The 20,059-nt window shown below is 32.9% G+C and overlaps 2 protein-coding genes across 3 annotated transcripts in view; both read right to left on the bottom strand.

Moving 5' to 3' along the window:
* Nucleotides 1-20,059, bottom strand: part of LOC122504517 (sorting nexin-27) — a 367,585-nt gene that overhangs the window by 156,109 nt on the left and 191,417 nt on the right. For both annotated transcript variants that reach the window (XM_043615665.1, XM_043615666.1), the window contains exon 4: nt 12,616-12,926. In XM_043615665.1, the coding sequence (XP_043471600.1) occupies nt 12,616-12,926 (311 nt within the window). The remainder of the gene's footprint in view (nt 1-12,615; nt 12,927-20,059) is intronic.
* Nucleotides 2,961-4,047, bottom strand: LOC122504521. The gene is made up of 2 exons (XM_043615674.1): nt 3,458-4,047; nt 2,961-3,237 (listed from the first exon to the last, which is right to left on the bottom strand). The coding sequence occupies exons 1-2, from the start codon at nt 3,711-3,713 to the stop codon at nt 3,071-3,073; spliced, it is 423 nt and encodes a 140-aa protein (XP_043471609.1). The 5' UTR covers nt 3,714-4,047; the 3' UTR covers nt 2,961-3,070.

Raw genomic sequence — 20,059 nt, 5'->3', positions numbered from 1 at the left:
TGCTATGTGTCCAAAACGGAAACATTTCAAACACATTCGGGGATCGGGTACGTAAGGACGGACCGGACTAGAGCCTTTGAAGATTGCAACGCGTTCCGGGAAAGTTGTACCTTGGAAGGTAAGAAGCACGGTGGTAGATGGTTCATGTGAGACAACTTTGGCCTCATTAACGACTTTCCTGTTGAAACGCATGACATTGATTATTTTGCAATCTTTCCCGATTTGACCTAAAACTTCGGCATTCTCCAAAATTTCCTCGTTAGAGATGTCCAGACCGATATTATTTATAATACCCTGACATGTGACAAAGCTATTCGGAATTAACGCAACTAAACCTTTTGATTTTAAAGTGGGGTCCGAGACGATTTGATTAGCGGCCCTACCACTGTTCATTACAACACGCACCTTACCACGACCGCTTGGGTGGATACTGACGACTTTACCGGGGTAAAGCGCGTGCAGTGTCTTGCCGATAGAAATGTGGTTGAGATCTTTGTTTGCATCCGTTGAACTCGGATCACGCTGGATAAAAACTGGACAATTTCCTTTATCAAAATTTCCGTACTTTGCAGGCTTCTGGTTGCTATTTTTGGGGTCAAGCGAAATTTTCGACCGAGTTGAAGGCGGGACTTTGTCCTGTAATGAATTGCCATCGCGAATACGTTTCGCTGCTGGATCTGAATCAAGGGACGATGTCGAATTCTGGCGCGATCTAATTTTAGAATTTTGTTGCATAAAAAGCAAACCTTCAACTGCTTTCTCTACTTCCGACCCACCACCGTGGTCGCCGACATCCATTTCCGCATCGACAGAGGCCATGCCTCGATCACACACGCACAGCCCGGTGGCTGGCGTTAACCTATAAACAACACACTTATAATATACTTATATACTTACACACTTATATTATACAGTGCCTGTGAAGCAGGCAGTACACAATACTTTAGGCTTGAATAACAGGGCCCACGACGGGAACTGAGATCAATAAATAAGCACCGAAGACCGGAGAAACGGTAAAAACTTTAACGAGCAAAAGTAACGCGTCTAACCGATACCGCTTACCAAGCGGAACCTCCGCTCTAACACCTTGGGTAGAAACGCGCAACGCACACTGCGCATGCTCTACAGAATTTTCAAGCGCAGTCAACTAATCTTTCACGTACTTTATAAAACTGAACAAATGACATTTCGTTAAAATTTAAAAAACACTGTTGCCCATACTAGTACTAGAATAACTCTAGGACTTTTCTATATTTTCTAATAAAAAGTATATGATACAGCCTTGTATTTTGTGTCCTATCCAAAAGTCAAGCACTTTCAAGGAAGGATTCACGTACTTTTTTTCCGTGCATGGGGTCTAATGATATTTTTTGACTTTAACAATTTGTTATAAACAAATGAAGAAAAATTGACTTTCCTAAAAAACTGATAGCGCCATTCGATTCTACGCAAAAAACTACTACGAGAACGTATATTACATAATTTTTAAAAAAAGACATATTTTTGTAAAAATGTCATAAACATTTATACTGTATGAGGTCTAAGGATAGCTTTTGAGGTGAAAATTTTGTTTAAAAAATTTTTAACGTCATAAACTCGCCTAATTAAACTAATTTTGTTTAAAAAAATCTTTAACTTCAAAAACGATCCTTATAGCTCATACAGTATATGAAGGAAGGCTAATTACTTATAACATTTTTACAGCAATAGGTCTTTTTTTAAAAATTATGTAATATATGTTTTCGTAGTGATTTTTAGCGTAGAATCAAATAGCGCTATAAGTTTCTTATAAAAAACAATTTTTCTTCATTTGTTTATAAAAAATTGTTAAAAAAATATTTTTTTAACATTCAATGACAAAAATTATCATTAGATCCCATGCCAGGATTCCAATAGTTACTTTTATTATATCTGCATTCCTTTGCTTATAGGCATCAATGGGTTAATGTAAAAAATTTTTTCCTTAAAGCATTTTTTTAGTTAGTAGAAAATAAATTTGACACAATAACGTTTGACTTTTGTTCCATTGAAGACCATAAAAATGAGAAATATAAGCCTGGGTAAAGTGTCGAGGAAAAGATTTTTTACAATAAAAAAGGAAAATAGATTAGATAATAATAATATATACGTGTATATAATTAATAAATGTATTAGGGGCGAGCAGTAAAGGTCATATCATCTTTTATAATACACTGATATAGGTGCTGCTTAGTTAGCGCAACGCACATAAACTCGTAGCGCAAACTTCAAAAATTTTTTCCTCAAAAGCATCAAAAATCACTTCTTTAAAAATTCAACCACTTATTAAGGAAGGTTCAAATTTTGAGAAAATAATTTTTCTAGAAAATTCTATGATGTCCTTTGCTTTTTTTTAACAATAAAAAATTATTGTTTAAACAAATTATTGAAAAATTAATTTTTCTTTACTTTTTTTTAATATTATAAAAAATTGACATTTTCTCTCCAATTTTGAATAAATGACTTTTTCTTGTAGAATCAATAGTTTTCGAAATAAAAATTCTCAAAAAAGTCATTTTTTTCAGTTTCCAATTTTTCAAATCTAAATATCTTGCAAAAAAAATTCTTTTTTGCAAAACTGTTTGGCACAGTTATTAAACGTACCCCAAGTACTACAAAATTACAAACTTTAAGAAAAATCGGTGATCCGCCATTTGCTTTTCGTATGGAACTGCCCACGTGGAATTGCCTATATATTATATTTATTTATTTATTTACATCATCTTTCCCGCAGTTTAAGATGGACCATACATGGGTTACGAAAAAAATAAAATTAATTATTACACAATACTTAAGTCTAAAAACAAAAATTAAATTGATAGTAGAATTTGAGAACGACATTGTCAACAACAGTTGTCAATATAAATATCAAGGGCAGATTGGAAAGTGATAAGAATTTATATGGGGTTTCAGCCATGATTCTGTTAATACATAGATAGAGTACAATAAAATGTCTTGGTAACAATTAACTAATAGTTGTTTAGAATTTAAACCACGGACATTTTGATAATAAATTTTTATTGATGTATGTTTTTGATGAGTCACTTGTTGACTATGATATATGTTTGTTTCGCCATTCTGAAGACGGGTTTGGAATTCCTTTTTTATTCGTTGATAGTTGCTTTGTTGTTGTTTTGTGCGGTCGGGAGCAAGTGAGATTTGGACTATAGTTGGAGGTAGTTGCGATTGTTTTCTCAATTTCAGGAATAAATCGCGAATCTGCGAAACATAAAATTCATGTGGAAAGGCACTTTTATTGGCCTTGGCTTTAATTGAGAAGTAGAAAAAGTGCCGAGACGTCTAATTTTTATATTATGAGAGTCGATAGAAGAGGACAGAAGAGAAAGCAAAGAATTGACAGAAGATAAGTCAGATTCATGCGCATTGAGAGTAAAAGATTGAGCAGGTTCATTCATGCCGTATATCATAATATTTTTACGTCTTAATAAACGGTCTTCCACTTCACTAAGGCAGGAGTCGATTGGAAAATTAGCAACATTGTTGACAGTTGATAATTCTTGAAATTTTAGTTCTAGTGATGTAACGCGATCAGCTGTTTCTGCAGTGCTGCTGATGCATCTTTCAACTCTTTCGTTGATTGTGTTTAAGTTTAAGTCCATGTTAGTGATTTTCGTAGAAAAGCCTTGTATATTGCCATTTATGTGTGCCATAAAATCTTGTAGTTCCCCTCTCATGACGGAGCGTATAAACTTGAGATGTCATCAGTAGGTGAGGGACATGGTGATTGTGTGCTACAACACTTCTTGAATCCGCCGTTTGAGGCGTTGGGATACTTGACTGTACAACGCAAATGGAAGGGAGCAGAGCACACAGGGCAAGGCGTACACGGAAAAAATTTCGGTCCACCGGTTTCGCTGCCTATAGTACACCTGTTGTACTAACGTTCAGATGTAAATGATATCCCGGATTCCATGCGTCATATGCGCCGAAAACAGGGACGTATATTGTCCCCAATGTTGAAGACAACACTTGAACGTTAACAGAGACAAATGCAGTGAATCAAGAAAATAACTACAATTTAGAATCTCAGTTATTGAATTTTGTGAAGAAATTCTTTTAAGGATTTAAAATAACCGTGTATATTAATTTTATAATTGATTAATTAATATTATAAATTCAAATTATTATTTAAATTAATCCAAAAGACGAAAATATATATAAATAACTTTATAAAATTATTATTATGAAAATTTTTAGTATTATATTATTATTAAATTACACTGCAAAAATAAGTATCTTATTTGATATCTTAAAATAAGATGTAAGATGGAAAAATGGTATCTTACATTTTAAAATAAGATGTTTTCTAAAGTATCTTACTGATTTTTAAGATGCTTTATACGTCTTATTTCTTCTATCTTAAAAAAGTAAGATACTTCCTGTAAGTTTTTTAAAGTATCTTAAATTAAGATGTTTCTGTCTCAATAAGATGTTTAGCTATAGGTTACTTGTGAATTGTAAGATGCGAAAAAAATTTAAGTTACTAAAACCTAAGATGCATAAAATGTTTTACATATAAGCCCATAGTTAACCTCAAAACTTTTTTCCCAAAAAATATGCTGAAAATGTGTATGAAGATGCTTTTAACATCTTAAATTAAGATATTTTAAATGACTAAAAAGTGACTACCATAATATCTTAGAAATGACTACCAAAACATCTTAATTAAGATACTTCTTTTTGCAGTGTATATAATTTTATTTAAATTATTGTTATTAAAATTGTAAATTATTTCTGAAAAATTTTTTAAATTTAAAAAAAAATTATTCTGTTAAATAAGAATTAGTATAAAAATAAAATTTTTGAAATGTTTAAAAAATAAGGATAAAATAAAACAAAGTAGTTGTTTAAAAAAATAGTAAAAATATTTTTTTTTGTCTACACGGAGAGAAAAATCAAGCGTTTGTAGTATGGACAGTTAAGCTTATTTCGTAAAAGAATGCACATGCGCAATATGCGTAAAACTTCTGCTGTATTTGTATAAATTTCTACGTTATCAGCATAAAAGTTCTACCTGTAACGCATGGGACGTCAGTATACTACGATTGCAAGAGATCCATGCTTTTTTAGTATATGTTTCATGCAACTGAGGTATAAAAACATGCCTCTTTAGCAGGACGTTCATACAAAATTAGCATAGGAAGTCTCCATACTACAAACGCTTGATTTTTCTCTCTGTGTACATATGTTTTAAATGCCTACACTGTAATTATTATCTTTATAAGATAATAATAATGCCATTTTTTCAAGAAAATCATATACGCGACAGCGCATGTACAATATAGCACTGGTCCCAGATTTGGAGACAAATGTTAGACTCCATTCAAAGTTCAACGCTTGCGCAGCATTAACACGACTGACGCACTGAAACAGGGACGAAATATGTCTCGGTTTAAGAGATAAAATTTGAATCGCCTACTAACACAACGGATGTACCTTAACGTACAAACGGTGCACCAAAATTTTTTCCGTGTAGGTGATTTAACTTTGAGATTGCATTGCGTACACTTAATTGTGGAGCCATCTGTAGGTTTTGTCACAGAGAGATGGCTAGGATCACTTGTCAGCTGGAATGACTCCGACATTGTATTAAAGTACAGCCACCTTATAAGGTACAAAGTACAGTCAAATACAACTACAGGCGTTATGCTTTTATGTAGAGTATGAGATGCAGCGGGGGCCTGCACAAGAATGCAATAAAAGTGGATTAATCGAATTCAAAGTATTTCGAATTGGTCAATCAAATTGCACCATCACACGCGCACATAGTCGGAAAACCAAAAAAAATTATAACACATGCGGTTGCACGACGTTGCACAAAACGAAAAAGGGCCACTGCTATGGATGTAGCAAGCGAACTTTTAAGTTTTATAACAGAAAAAATGCACAAAACACAAAGAAAAAACGCTCACCAGTAGCGCATAGTTTATTCAAGTCAAAACAAGAGGTAACGATACACATTGGGGCTTACTGGTCAATCGAAATTCGCAAAAAAATTGACAAACTGTTGGAGAGCGATGTAACTCGCGTGCCGTCTCTTTAGCTATATTGAAAATTATAGAATTAATTACAATTAAAGTTGAAGTTGAAAAATTCACTTTTTTTACTAAAAATTTTTTTGTTTATTTAGATTCATATTACTGTATAAGAAAATTTTATTGTTCCTATTAAGACGAATGAACTTTATTTTATAAATGTTAAATTGTATTAAAAATGATTTAAAAATTAAATATACTTGTCGTTAATGCTTCCTCCACGAGGAAGCAAATTTTTTTTGCTGATCGAAAAAAGGAAGTAAAATGTTCATGGGTAAGACTCCGTCAGAAAAAAAGCGATTTGCAAGTCAGTGGTCTTCCGATTTCTTCGAAACCTTGGGAAATAGAAGTCTTATATGAATTAAATTTAACCCTAAAAGGATTTTGAAAAATTTTCAAAATGGCGGCCGCTACGCCATATTGAAAATGAGTGTTGCGTTTTTTTCAAAAATTAATAAATCTGAAACTTTTTGATCGATTTTAATAAAATTTACAGGCGATATAGTTAAAAATACGTAGTTTAATTTGATATTATGAACAAAAAAAAATTTCCAAAATTTGTCAAAAAAAAAGTCAAAAAAATTTTTTGAATTAATTTTTAGTTCAGTTGGCCTAATTTTTGAATTTTCTAATAAGTAAATATCGATTCCTTGTAATTTCACCTTTCATTTCATAAAAAAAAATTTATGGAGACTCTAATAGTTCTCGAGATATTGCGACTTTAGTGGGAGCGCGTACCGCGGAATTAAACTCCGTAGCGAGGCGGAATATGAAGCGAGCGTACAAACGTGCACAATAGGGTGTCCGTAACAATGCGACTTTCGAATTTTGTTTACGCCACCCCCCAGTTTAGTTCCAATAAAATAAAAAAAAATTTCCCAAAATTTGAAGCCGACTGATTAATATTAACACGTGCCAGAGATCCATCGAAATTTCCCATTAAAAATACATAGGAAAAATGCACTTTTTAAAAAAAAATTCATAACTTTTTTAATTTTCATGCAAAAAATTCTCCAGGTCTCATTTGCCTTCATTTTTAGCTGCACTATAAGATAGCACTTTGCCAAAAATTTAATTTTGAAAAATTTTTAAAATGGCGGATGATTAAAGTGGGTCATAAAAATGCACCACAATATGTCCAAGATTTTAACACATAAGTGTTGTCAAAAATTCAAAAAAATTTCTTACTCGGGGCTATTTTCGATCGTTTATCATGAATCTGATATTAGAAATTAATTTTCAAAATTTTGGATCCAATATGGCGGGTTCAAAGTTTTGATTTTCTACATTTTTAAAGTAAAAATTCTAAAACAACGTCAAGGGCGATTTTTGGAAGCGCTATTTACACTCAGAGAAAAAGTTTATTTCACTTAACCAAACTGTTTAATTAACCTATTTTATTTGTCAGAATAAAACAATTTTGTTGATTTAAATAAAAATTTGGTTTATTTTAATAAATACGTAAAATTTGTTTGGTTATTGGAAAGAAATTTTTTATTTGAAGTTGTTTGTTTCATTTAACCAAATTTGTGTTTTGAATAGAGAATATTGTTTAGTTAAATATAGTTTGTTCGACACAACACAAAAATTTGTTTGATTCAACCAAATCATTTTATTTGAGTCAAACAAACATATTTGCTTGTTTCAAAAAGTACATGTGTGAATTTAAAAATGGCGATCTCACTTGTCTACAGTCCGCGTTCGCGTCAAATTTATTTGTTAAGTAGAGTCTACATTCCATGGTACGCGAACGTGAACGTGTACGCGAACGTCTGACGTCACCCATGCTATTCAAATGGGTGACGTCAGCACGGCAACGTTCGCGTTCATCCAATGTAGACTCTACTTTAAATCGGTAAATCAAAGAAAAAAATTATAAGTGTCGGTTAAATAAATACATTGTGTTCATTTTAGACTTACTGCATATTTAATTTGTACCAGTGAGAAGAATATTTACAAAAACGTTTTGTGAAGTTTTCAGTTTGTTGTTTCGAATAAACTTTTTTCTGAGTGCACGTATAAAAATCATAATTATAATATGTTTAATGTAATATTTCAAATGTTTTTTTATAATTAAATAATTTTGTTTATATGAAGAAATACATATATAATATTTTACTTAATTGTTATTTATTTTCCTCTAATAATGTTTGAGTTTCCTAATTTAATATTTTCTAGTATACACTACCGTCGGAAATTTTCGGTCCGATCGACTGAAGAGGAGAAAAAAAGACAGCTCCACTAAAATCATAATAACTTTGACAAAAATTAAGATAGAGTCTTGAATTTTGCAGATTTGTAAAGCTTATAAAATTTTGAATAAGATAAGATTTGGTCTAATTTTTTTTAACGTTTAAAACTAGTTATATTATTTAATTATTTGTAGTACAAAATTCTCAAAATTTTCAATTATCGTTCGATATGTTTAGTCCGTTGCCTGATCTACAAAAATAATAGGAAAAATTTGGAACTTATACCATTTTGTTAAAAAAATTGTCACCTTTAATTTGAGCCTAAGAAAAGTAAAAAATATTAATCCGTCTCCGAGATATGATTAAAAATGTCCGCGTATGTTTTTCTCGTCATTGAACCATCGATCGCCGCGGATCCCGTCTATTGCTTTCTCTCCTTCGCCTCCCCAGGGCCGAATAGGCGTCTCCCAAAGTGGGTGGTTACTTGGAGCCCCTTATACATTCTTTTTTCCCTAAATTATAGTTATGGTCTGAATTTTTTTCCACTATTAGTCAGACTTTAATTAAATAATGTTATTATTATTAAAACAAATGTATAAACAAATTATTGTTGTTAATAATTGTTTCTATATTTTAGAATTAACCTTGAATAATGCAGTTTTTCGTCATTTTTACAATTTACAATGCTAAAAATATTTTTAAAATAAAATTTATTTCTTATTACTTATTAATGAACTGAGTTCATAATAATTATAAATTGGTACATTATAGATTTTTTCTAGAAACATTTTATTTCTTTGACTTGCTTTGAATTGTATACTTCTCAGATGTAACCAAAACAATACACGGTGCTTTTTAAACCGATTTAACTGAAAGGTTCTGGCACCTGGAATTTTCTTCCTGATTTCGATTCTAGATCACAAGTACATCATTTTCCAACAAAAACGAAAATCTTCTGTGGAGCCGTTTTTAAGAAAAGTTGATTTAAAAATTCAAAACAACGAAAAGTCAGCTTTTCTTCAAGAAATATATATAAGCATCTGTGCTTATAGCTCAGGATCAAGCATATCAAAAACGAATATTTGATAGCAGAAGAAAGAAGCCCAGAACTTACAAAGTGGGTGATTTGGTCCTAATGGAAAGAAATCTAGTTGCGACTGGAACGAGTAAAAAATTGCAACATCCTTATTGTGGCCCTATGGTGGTTACAAAAATTTTGCCGAATGACAGATTTGTGGTCAAGGACATGGAAGGATCGCACAGGCTTAATCGTCGAAGAACTTATGAATACGTCATTTCGGTTGACAAGATGAAACCATGGTGTCCATCAGAAGGGTTATCCGATGTTACCGATAGTGATAGTGGAGATGATGGAGTCCCTCTCAAATCGGATGATGATGACAGTCACCTCGAGACGAGCTGAATTGTAGGATGGCCGAATGTAAGGTTGGATATTCAAGGCAACCTTATTTTTCCCTTACTATTCTCAAAAGTTGGGAACTGCCCCCACTCTATCCACAGACGGGTCACTGACCTGACGAGCAGAGTTCAGTTTGGGACTACGCTTCGATTGCTGCGGATGTCTTTTTTTGATTACGTGTTAATTAAGTGAAATAAGTGTTTTTTTCTCACCATCGGATATTTGTATGTATTTTATTATTCAATTGTTGTATTTCTTTTTTTTGTTCTGTTACACTGTTGCGAGTTTCTGCCCTTCAGTGTTTTTCTTTGTCTATTCAATAATTTTATGTTTCCACGCTGTCGTGCGTTTCTGCCCTTCAGCGTTGGTTTTTCTTTCTCTATTTAATAATTTTATGTTTCCACGCTGTTGTGAGTTTCTGCCCTTCAGCGTTGGTTTTTCTTTCTCTATTTAATAATTTTATGTTTCCACGCTGTTGTGAGTTTCTGCCCTTCAGCGTTGGTTGTTCTTTGTTCTATTTAATAATTTAATGTTTCCACGCTGTCGTGAGTTTCTGCCCTTCAGCGTTGGTTTTTCTTTTTCTATTTAATAATTTAATGTTTCCACGCTGTCGTGAGTTTCTGCCCTTCAGCGTTGGTTTTTCCTTTTTCTATTTAATAATTTAATGTTTCCACGCTGTCGTGAGTTTCTGCCCTTCAGCGTTGGTTATTCTTTGTTCTATTTAATAATTTAATGTTGCCACGCTGTCGTGAGTTTCTGCCCTTCAGCGTTGGTTATTCTTTTTCTATTTAATATTCAATGTTGCCATTTTGCTGACTATTTAATATGGGTCCTAGGAAGATATGTTGATTTGTAGACATTTGGCTCTATTTATTGTTCGAGGAATTAGTATAAATGATTTAAACTTCAGTCTTGAATGTTTATTTCACACATATTCCCGTTTTGCCACGCTGTCGTGGGACTCCGCCCTTCAGCGTAGAATGGGAATATTCAATTTTAACCTAGTCCCTTCAAATGATAAATTCGTTTATATTACAAATAACCTTAAATTATTAAACAGAAAAAAAATCAGTTTTCTTGTGAGGTTCTCGTAGGGTCCTCGCGACATTTCTCAGACAAGATCCGAGTGTCACAGAAAATCCCGGGTCCCAACCAGTTCCCTACATTTTTCCTTACTAGACTCAGATAAGTAAAAGGAAAACTTTACAAGGCCCCTATGAGAATCCTGCTACAATTTCTACATGGGAATCTTAAAATCCTGACAAAAAACTACGAGAAATGATTTTTCGATCTCAGATAACGGGATTTTTTTTTTGCACACGGAAAGAAAAGGTCTGGAAGAGATACAGTACCGTCCTAAATTGTCAGTCCACCTATTTTTAAAGGAATGAAAAAAAATTTTTAACATAAAATTCATGAAAACTAAAATTTTTTTAGTTTATATTTTGAAAGAAGATAAAATTTTGAAAAAAATAAGACCTTACAGAAGTCATTTGGCCAACATTTGTAGAAGACATTCTTAAAAATCGTCATTTTCAATGTTTTACAAAAATTTGAATAACTTCTAAAATAATGAACGCTTTTTAATAATCTTAGGCTTATTTTAAAGGTCATTTTCTACGGAATAAGAATTACTTATAGGCATTAACCTGTAATTCTTTACTTGGAATAAGCATGACGTCAAAGTTGGACAAAAAAATTAAAAAAATTTGAAATAATATTATTAAAAGAAAAATAATTTTTGAAATTCAAACATATTTTTTTATTAAATTTTCTTGAAAAATCTACATCATATCATGTTTTATTATATATATGTTCTAGAATAGTTTTTAGTACAAAAAATTTATTTCAAATTTTTCCAATTTTTTTGTCCAACTTTGACGTCATGCTTATTCCAAATAAAAAATTACAGGTTAATGCCTATAAGTAATTCTTATTCCGTAGAAAATAACCTTTAAAATAAGCCTAAGATTATTAAAAATCGTTTATTATTTTAGAAGTTATTTAAATTTTTGTAAAACATTGAAAATGACGATTTTTAAGAATATCTTCTACAAATTTTGGCCAAATGACTTCTGTGAGGTCTTATTCTTTGCAAAATTTTATTGTCTTTCAAAATATAAACCAAAAAAAATTTGAGTTTTTATAAATTTTATGTTAAAAATTTTTTTTTCTTCCTTTAAAAATGGGTGGACTGACAATTTTGGCCGGTACTGTATCCATAAAAATATTGTTGAGCAGAATATTGTTGTGTTATCAAATTCAATGGAAAAGACAACTTTCAGAATAAAAGCACATTCCATATTCAATGGATGAGGGAGCCATATTATATTGTTGAGTCAAATATGGATGTGACATCCATAGGCATGGTTGGGCTTACAATTCATGTTATGGATTTTCACATATGGCTGCCTCATCCATATAAACTTTGGTTGGGAGATCCATAGTTAGTTCAAAATTAGATAGAAAGTGTTTGTCATTGTTTATCTCAGAAATTGAATCTTATAAATTTTTGAAATTTCGGCTATTCCTGTCCCAAAAATTATGTCTTTTAATAAGTTGTTACAAGGAAACTGCTTTTTCGTAAGTAAAATACATATTATAATATGTGTTTCATTCATCTTTTAGTTAGCAGTCGCCCTGTATTATTTACACGGGCGGAACATCGTTCAGAGAAGATGCGCGTCAACTGTGAAGTTTAGTAATGTTTCCACAGGGCGGACATAATCAATGTTGAGTCACATTCGAAATTTTGGATATCCCTAGGATTTCCTTAAGATATCTTAAGATATCCCTGGGACATCCTACGGATATAATATTTTCCGGATACCCTGAATATCCGGTTGCTGTTAGGGTTGTGAATTAATAAAACATACATCAAACTAATATATAAATGAAATTGAATAGAATTGAATGGAAATTTAAATACCGAAATTATATTCGACGATTTCGAAAAGATAAAAGTATTTTGCTGTTTCTGCGTCTAATCCAACTCGACAGCAAACAGCATCGTAGACATCTTTTACAGGGGCTGCTTTAGCTACAGTGACGGTGACCACTTCTCGATCAGGAAGTAGAATTTTCAAATCCACCGCAGGTCCTTGATCACCATCCTCTTCTAATCTGTCTGTGAGAAATTCCTGCATTGCATCACTTTCAGCTATAACTCTAACTGCACAAACTTTCTCTAAATACTGTTCCAATCCTCGTCTTCTTGCATCTAATTGTTGCTCGCTTAATCTAAAATAAATATTCTTTGGTTATGTCCAAATATTAGGCTATTCAATAGTTTTTGGCTACTTTACAGCATTGTATTACCTCCAATTTTCAAACTCGATTTTTTACTTTTCTTTACGTTTTCTGACCTTAAGAATTCAAAAATCACATTTTTGAAAAATATCATTCCGTGTGTGCGAGTATGTGCTAATAATAATATTTATACAACTCAGGCGTATTATGGTCACCTTGTCTACCTGTACAGGCGCGTACTAAGTTCCCCCTTATAACCCAGCAGTCAATAATGTAACCATTATAGACCTACGGAGATAAAGGGTATATTATTGACCGCTCCCAGGTTAATAAAGTACCCTTTATCTCCCTAGGGCAATAATGGTTACTTAATTGACCAGCTGGGTTATATGGAAGAACTTAGCATGCACCGGTACAGGTAGCATAGAGTAACCATAATACGCCTTTGTTGTATAAAGCAAAGTATGGAACAAGGGAGGTAACCTCGTTTATGACCTCGCACAATATTGTGCTCGGTACATAAACTCGGACGTACCTGCCTTGTTGCATAACGTACTATAAATTTTTATAAATTATATGTCGAGCTCTATAAAATATGCTAGTTATATCTGAGATTCTCCAAAAAGTCTATTTTATTTCCTCATTTAATAACTAGAAAATTATTATTCAGATACTTATAAAATATTATAGAGTTATTTTTTATCCTCCCAGTTAAAAAAAAGTATTGGAAGAGAGCGAATAGTATTGGCGGTGAGTATTGCCAATACGTTTTCGCGTGAAAACCGTATTGGGGGCATTCTGCCAATCCTGCTTTTTCGCCTTCAATACTGTCCTCTTGAATCTTTCGATTTCACGTTTATTGACTCGACTTGAGTGTGTACTATTTGATCTATTACCACATGATTTAGAGAGCTTTCGACGTTCGCGCTAGGGGCGCTGTAAGTATAAGTCACAGCGCTTATCTAGAAAATACCCTAAATCATATAGTAATAGACCAATAGTTTGTCACATTTCATTTATTTACATTTTAACAAAATTTTATATTTCCTGTTCGTTATCAGCATTTTTACACATTAAATCAATCAGTCTTTTTGATTAAAATGCCAAATCGAGTCAATAAACGTGAAATCGAAAGATTCAAGAGGACAGTATTGACGGTGAAAAAGCAGGATTGGCAGAATGCCCCCAATACGGTTTTCACGCGAAAACGTATTGGCAGAAACTCACCGCCAAATACTATTCGCTCTCTTCCAATACTTTTTTTTTTAATGGGCTAGTATTTATTAATAGGTATCGAAAACAAAATGCATATACTTTTTTTGTTTTATAATCTTCAAACATTTTAAAATTATTAAGAAAATTCACTTTTGCAGTTATCATCATGGGACTTGCCAAGATCGCAAATTTTGTTATCCATATGCTAGGAGTAATTTTTTTGTACCTCCAACGTGAAAATGTTCCCAGGAATGAAACCGAGAAATTATTCTTTTTTTTTGTTAATTAATTTTACAGTTCAAAAAAATTATATGCTTATAGTATCGGCCGAAATTGTCTTTTCCATTACTGCAAAAAGTGATTTGTTTTCTAAAATGTATTAACTTAAATTTTATTCTTCTGAAGAAATTTACGTTTTTTAACGTTCATATGCTTATTTAAATCGTATTTTTTAATAGAATTGAGATTTTTCACAATAATTTATCAACATACATTTCTTCAAAAAATGCAAGTCACAAAATGTGAATGAAAAAACTATATAAAATTTAAAAGTACTTTTACAACTGAAAATAGTATATTAAGCAACAAGGGTATAAAGGCAGATTTTTGTGACACGAGTGGATCACAGTGCTCTTGAAATAAAAGCAGGGTTTTTGAAAATGGATGGAAGATTTTCCAACGTAGATTTTTCTTACACGACCTCTAGTTTCCGAATTTTTGAGCCCCGAAATCGTACCTGATCCTATTTTAAAAATACATGTAAATGGGGCAAATTTTCTTAAGCGTACCAATGTCAAAATTTAAAGTTGCTGGATCGGACTAATATTTTCACAGTATTTAGTACTATGAATGAGTACTTCAACCACCAAGCATTATAAAATTTAATAAAAAATTGAAGAGGGGGGAGGGTGTTGAATATTTTGGGTAAGTATGAATAGTAGAGGTGTGCAAAAAGCTCGAATAGCCGAGCCGAGCCGGGCCGCAATTTTTTCGAGCCGAGCCGAGCCCGAGCCGGGCTCGATGTATCGGGAGCCCGAAATTTTCGAGTACTCGATTTAATTCGAGCTTTTAAATTAAAAAAAATTATTAAAAAAAAAATTTAATTAAAAATTAATGTAGAAAATTTTGGATTTTCTCAAGGGCTCGAATTAAATCGAGTACCCGAAAGTTTCGAGTACCCGAAGTTATTCGAGCTTTTTATAAAGCTCGTCTCGGCCCGAGCTCGAACTGAATAGGCTCGGCTCGGCTCGGCTCGAAAAATGAAAAGCTCGAAAATACCCACCCGCTCGAGCTTCGAGCTTTTTGCACACCTCTAATGAATAGTGAATTTTCTAAAAGAAATTGTACCTTTTTATATAATAGAGTAAAAAACAATTTGACCCATATGTATTCGGTGTTTTTTCCTGCTCTTTCAAGAAAGAAATGATTCCTTTTTTACCTGAACAATTTATTATTATTTTGATATTATTTATCATTATTAAGTCATTTTGCAATTAATTTATTATGATTTACGTAAAATTAAATTCTTGTTGATGTTAAAATAATTAGTCATTGTTAAGATAAAAAAGAAATCAGTTCTTCTTACATGAAAAATATAATTTTTTAACGTAGAATTGTATAAATATTTATTTTAACCCTCCGTCAAACACCTAGGGAGAGATTCCCTCTACGGTTTCAGTATTTTTTAAATAACTTTTGTTTTCCTCATTGCAAAATAAAATCAGTTTCTATACCTTTCGACAATTTACTCCTCAACACATTTCTAAAAAGACATTTAGTTTAAATATATAACACAGGCACACAAAAAAAAAAGTGTCGTAGCCGAGACACTACAGTAGTATATTCCCATGTATTTTTGGCCGCTGAATCCGAATCTGAAGTCCGAATGCTCAAATTGGTTCTTTTTTTTGAGTTATACTCAAAAAACGACTCAAAACACGAATTTGAACCAAAAAAATTAAAAATTTTTTTTGTGACATGACAATAGCATATTTCCATGTATTTTTTCCCGCTGAATCCGGATTCGAAGTCAGAATTGACAGATGTGCTCAAAATTATGAGTTAAACTCAAAAAACGACTCAAAAAACCGAATTAAAATGACGAATATGAAAATTTTTTTCTGTGACATTGCAAAAGTATATTCCTATGTATTTTTTCATGCTGAATCCGAATTCGAAGTCAAAATTGACAGATTTGCTCAAAATTTTGAGATAAATTAAAAAAACCACTCATGAATTTTATATACGCTGAATACAAATTCGAAGTTAGAATTATCAGAATGACATAAAATTTTTTAGAACTCAAACCCTGGTTGCAGGTACAAGCATGCATGTTTTTGTGCACTTTTAATGAAATCCAAAATTTTGAGCCACTTTGAAAATTCTGACTTTGGAATCACAGTGAAAAAATACATAGGAATACACAGTGTCATAGCAAAAAATTTCCTTTATTCATATTAAATTACATTTTTATCAGTCTTTTGAGTATATCTCAAAATTTTGAGCAAATCAGTCATAAATCTGTCAATTCTGACTTTAAATGCGAGATCCCATATGGAAAATTTTATTTTATTTTAAATCGCTTTTTTTATCAGTTCTTTGAGCTTATCTCAAAATTTTGAGCAAATCTGTCAATTCTGACTGCGAATTCGGATTCAGCGGGAAAAAGTACATGGGAATATAGTAGTGTAGTGTCATAAAAAATTTTTTTCATCTTAATTCGGTTTTTTGAGTCTTTTTTGAGTGGTTTTTTGCGTTTATCTCAAAATTTTAAGCAAATCTGTCAATTTTGACTTCGAATTCGGATTCAGCATGAAAAAATACATAGGAATATACTTTTGCAATGTCACAGAAAAAATTTTTCATTTTCGTCATTTTAATTCGGTTTTTGAGTCGTTTTTTGAGTTCAGCTCATAATTTTGAGCACATCTGTCAATTCTGACTTCGAATCCGGATTCAGCGGGAAAAAATACATGGAAATATGCTATTGTCATGTCACAAAAAAATTTTTTAATTTTTTTGGTTCAAATTCGTGTTTTGAGTCGTTTTTTGAGTATAACTCAAAAAAAAGAACCAATTTGAGCATTCGGACTTCAGATTCGGATTCAGCGGCCAAAAATACATGGGAATATACTACTGTAGTGTCTCGGCCACGACACTTTTTTTTTTTGTGTGCCTGTGTAATTAATATTTAATTATGAAGCTTCAAAGCCAGAAAAAACTCGAAAATGTGAGGTTATGTTAAATAAAAAAATCAAGTTTTCAAAATATTTTTTGTTCCACTGTTAGTTAGTGACAAAATTTATTATATTATAAATATAATTAAAATGAATTGTTTATTAATTTTTTTGCTTATTTGTTAATGTTACATTATTTTTACATGTCAAGTAGAATTCCTTCACGGAAAGAAAAGGTCTGGAAGAGATATCCATAAAAATATTGTTGAGCAGAATATTGTTGTGTTATCCAATTCAATGGAAGAGACAACTTTCAGAATGGAAGCACATTCCATATTCAATGGATGAGGGAGCCATATTATATTGTTGAATCAAATATGGATGTGACATCCATAGGCATGGTTGGGCTTACAATTCATGCTATGGATTTTCACATATGGCTGCCTCATCCATATAAACTTTGGTTGGGAGATCCATAGTTAGTTCAAAATTTCGATACATGTTGCGCGCAATTCATTATCATGGCATCCATTTAAAAATGGTCGTCTCAATTTGTCCGTCGCGTCGGTTTCCTGTCACGTCTATATAATCGCGTTGTGAGTTTATTGTGTATAAATAGTGTTACAATTGTTTATTATTTATTATCGTTATTGTCTATTTGTGTTTATGTAAATTCATTTTCATGAAATATGTGTAGAGTATATAAGGAATATTATATGCTCAAATATTGTAGTTGCGTGCATAGTGTAGTGGATAGCGTTAGTGTTTAGTATGCGTTAGGTCTATGGTTCGTGTCTCCCCCATCGGTTAATAATTTATTTCGTTAATATGCGGTTATTCAATAAGTGGTGTGTATTAATTAACAAAAATGTGTATAAAATATCTCAAGTGACATTGAATTTAATTAATTAAGTGATTCCAATTTTTTGTTTCCCATTTCCATTACTATGGATCACCCAACCATAGATCTTTTGCTGCTTCAACAATTTACAGCCAGCCATAGAATATGGATGCAGCAACCTTAACTATGGATATCCCGTATTTTTCAATATAATATGGCTGTGATATCCATGTATCTGGATGTGTCAACTATTCCTTTTTCTCCGTGTTCGAAGATGTGCATTCGTGTAATTAATTTTTATTTTTGAGACCGAAAATTAATTTTATTAATTTTATAATTTAGAATAATTTACTACAGATTTGTAAGTTTGTGTTAAAACTAAATTTTTGTTGATTCCTTTGTTTATGTTGTAATGTTGCTTATTTTACAATGTGGTGAGGGATTCCCTCTAAACGTGTGTAAAGTCGTAATTTTTTCTCATGTGTGTGAAGGAGGGTTAAAAAAGTCTCTACCAGGGATTGACTTGGTCGGAAGAGGCCAGACAGGATCGTAGAGCTAGACGAGATCGCTGTAACGCGATCGTGTTGAGAAACGTCGTCTTGGATGCTCAGAAGCGGAAGAGAAGTGATCCTGAGCCTGCGAAGGATCCAAAAAGGAAAAAGGAGGAGAAACCAAAAAAGACTGGAGGCAAGGGGAACAAACCGGTTCCAAAGCCAGACCAGGTCAAGAAGGGAAGAGCCACAGTGATCGTTAAAGTGGCCGAAGGAAAAACTTTCGCTGAAGTGCTGGCGAAGGTTCGAAGGGAGGCTGACCTGGAGGCCAGCCAGACAAGGGTTGTGGGAGCTTTACCCACTAAAAAAGGAGACCTTCTCATTAAAATTGGAGGGTCTTCCAACAAGAAGCTGTTCACCGAGGAGGTGACAAAGGTAATCGGCGATTTGGGTAAGGTGCAGATTGCGGTCCGGCAAACTACGTTGGAAATCCGCGATATGGACGCCCTTACTGAAAAGGAAGACGTTTTGAATGCCCTGGAGCAAATCTCTACGGTGCCAGCAGGGAGCAGAAGGGTGGCGGTACTTGGCCCAAACAAGCGAGGAGTAAAGCTCGCTGTCGTTGTCACCAGCCAAGAGGATGCAGATAAGCTGGAGAAAATAGGACACATTAAAATTGGGTTCGTGTCCTGCCAGGTCAGAAGAAGAACTACGGTCACAAGGTGCCATAGGTGCCTTGGCTACGGCCACATAGGAAGAGATTGCCAAGAGGTAGACAGGTCGGCTGCGTGCTTCAAGTGCGGAGAAGCCGGCCATAAGGTAGCAGATTGTAAGAAGAGCTCATGCTGCTTCTTATGCCAGGCGAAGTTCGGCGAAAGGGAGGACATCCAACACGTCGCCGGATCAGGTCGGTGCAAGGTCTTCAGGACTGCCTTAGAGGAAGCTAAGAAGACTTTGTCAAGGACAAGGAGAAAATAAGGCCAGAACAAGAGCGGCACGGGAGAGTCGCGCCAGCGACTACATGGAACCATTCATCTACGAAGTCTGAAGCCACTAGGTAGTTCCGTAGGTGGATAGAAGGTTCGAAACCCAGGGGAAACAATAAGAGGTTTTAGTCGGTAGGGTGACTGCCGTTAAAAGCAGGTATGTGAGGTTTCTTTTTTTTTCCTTGCATTTTGTACGAGTCCGACATACCTCAGGTAAGTGGGATCTTCCTGGGGATGCGTAAATGCATTTCCTCTTCTCCCCCGTGAATAAAAAAAAAAAAAAATATTATTATTATTATTATTATTATTATTATTATTATTATTATTATTATTATTATTATTATTATTATTATTATTATTATTATTATTATTATATTATTATTATATTATTATTATTATTATTATTATTATTATT

This window comes from Leptopilina heterotoma, unplaced genomic scaffold, assembly GCF_015476425.1.
Source record: "Leptopilina heterotoma isolate Lh14 unplaced genomic scaffold, ASM1547642v1 Lhet_302, whole genome shotgun sequence".
In the NCBI taxonomy this organism is placed as follows: Eukaryota; Metazoa; Arthropoda; class Insecta; order Hymenoptera; family Figitidae; genus Leptopilina; species Leptopilina heterotoma.
Note: the sequence above shows the minus strand (reverse complement) of the source record. Positions and strands in the feature narration are given on the sequence as shown.

Bases quoted from the DNA above. Each gene is read 5' to 3' on its own strand.
- LOC122504521 (XM_043615674.1), bottom strand. From the start codon at position 3,713: ATGAGAGGGGAACTACAAGATTTTATGGCACACATAAATGGCAATATA. The intron at 3,238-3,457 runs GTAAAAATATTA...TATGTTTCGCAG, and splicing joins GGAAGACCGTTTATTAAGAC to ATTCGCGATTTATTCCTGAA.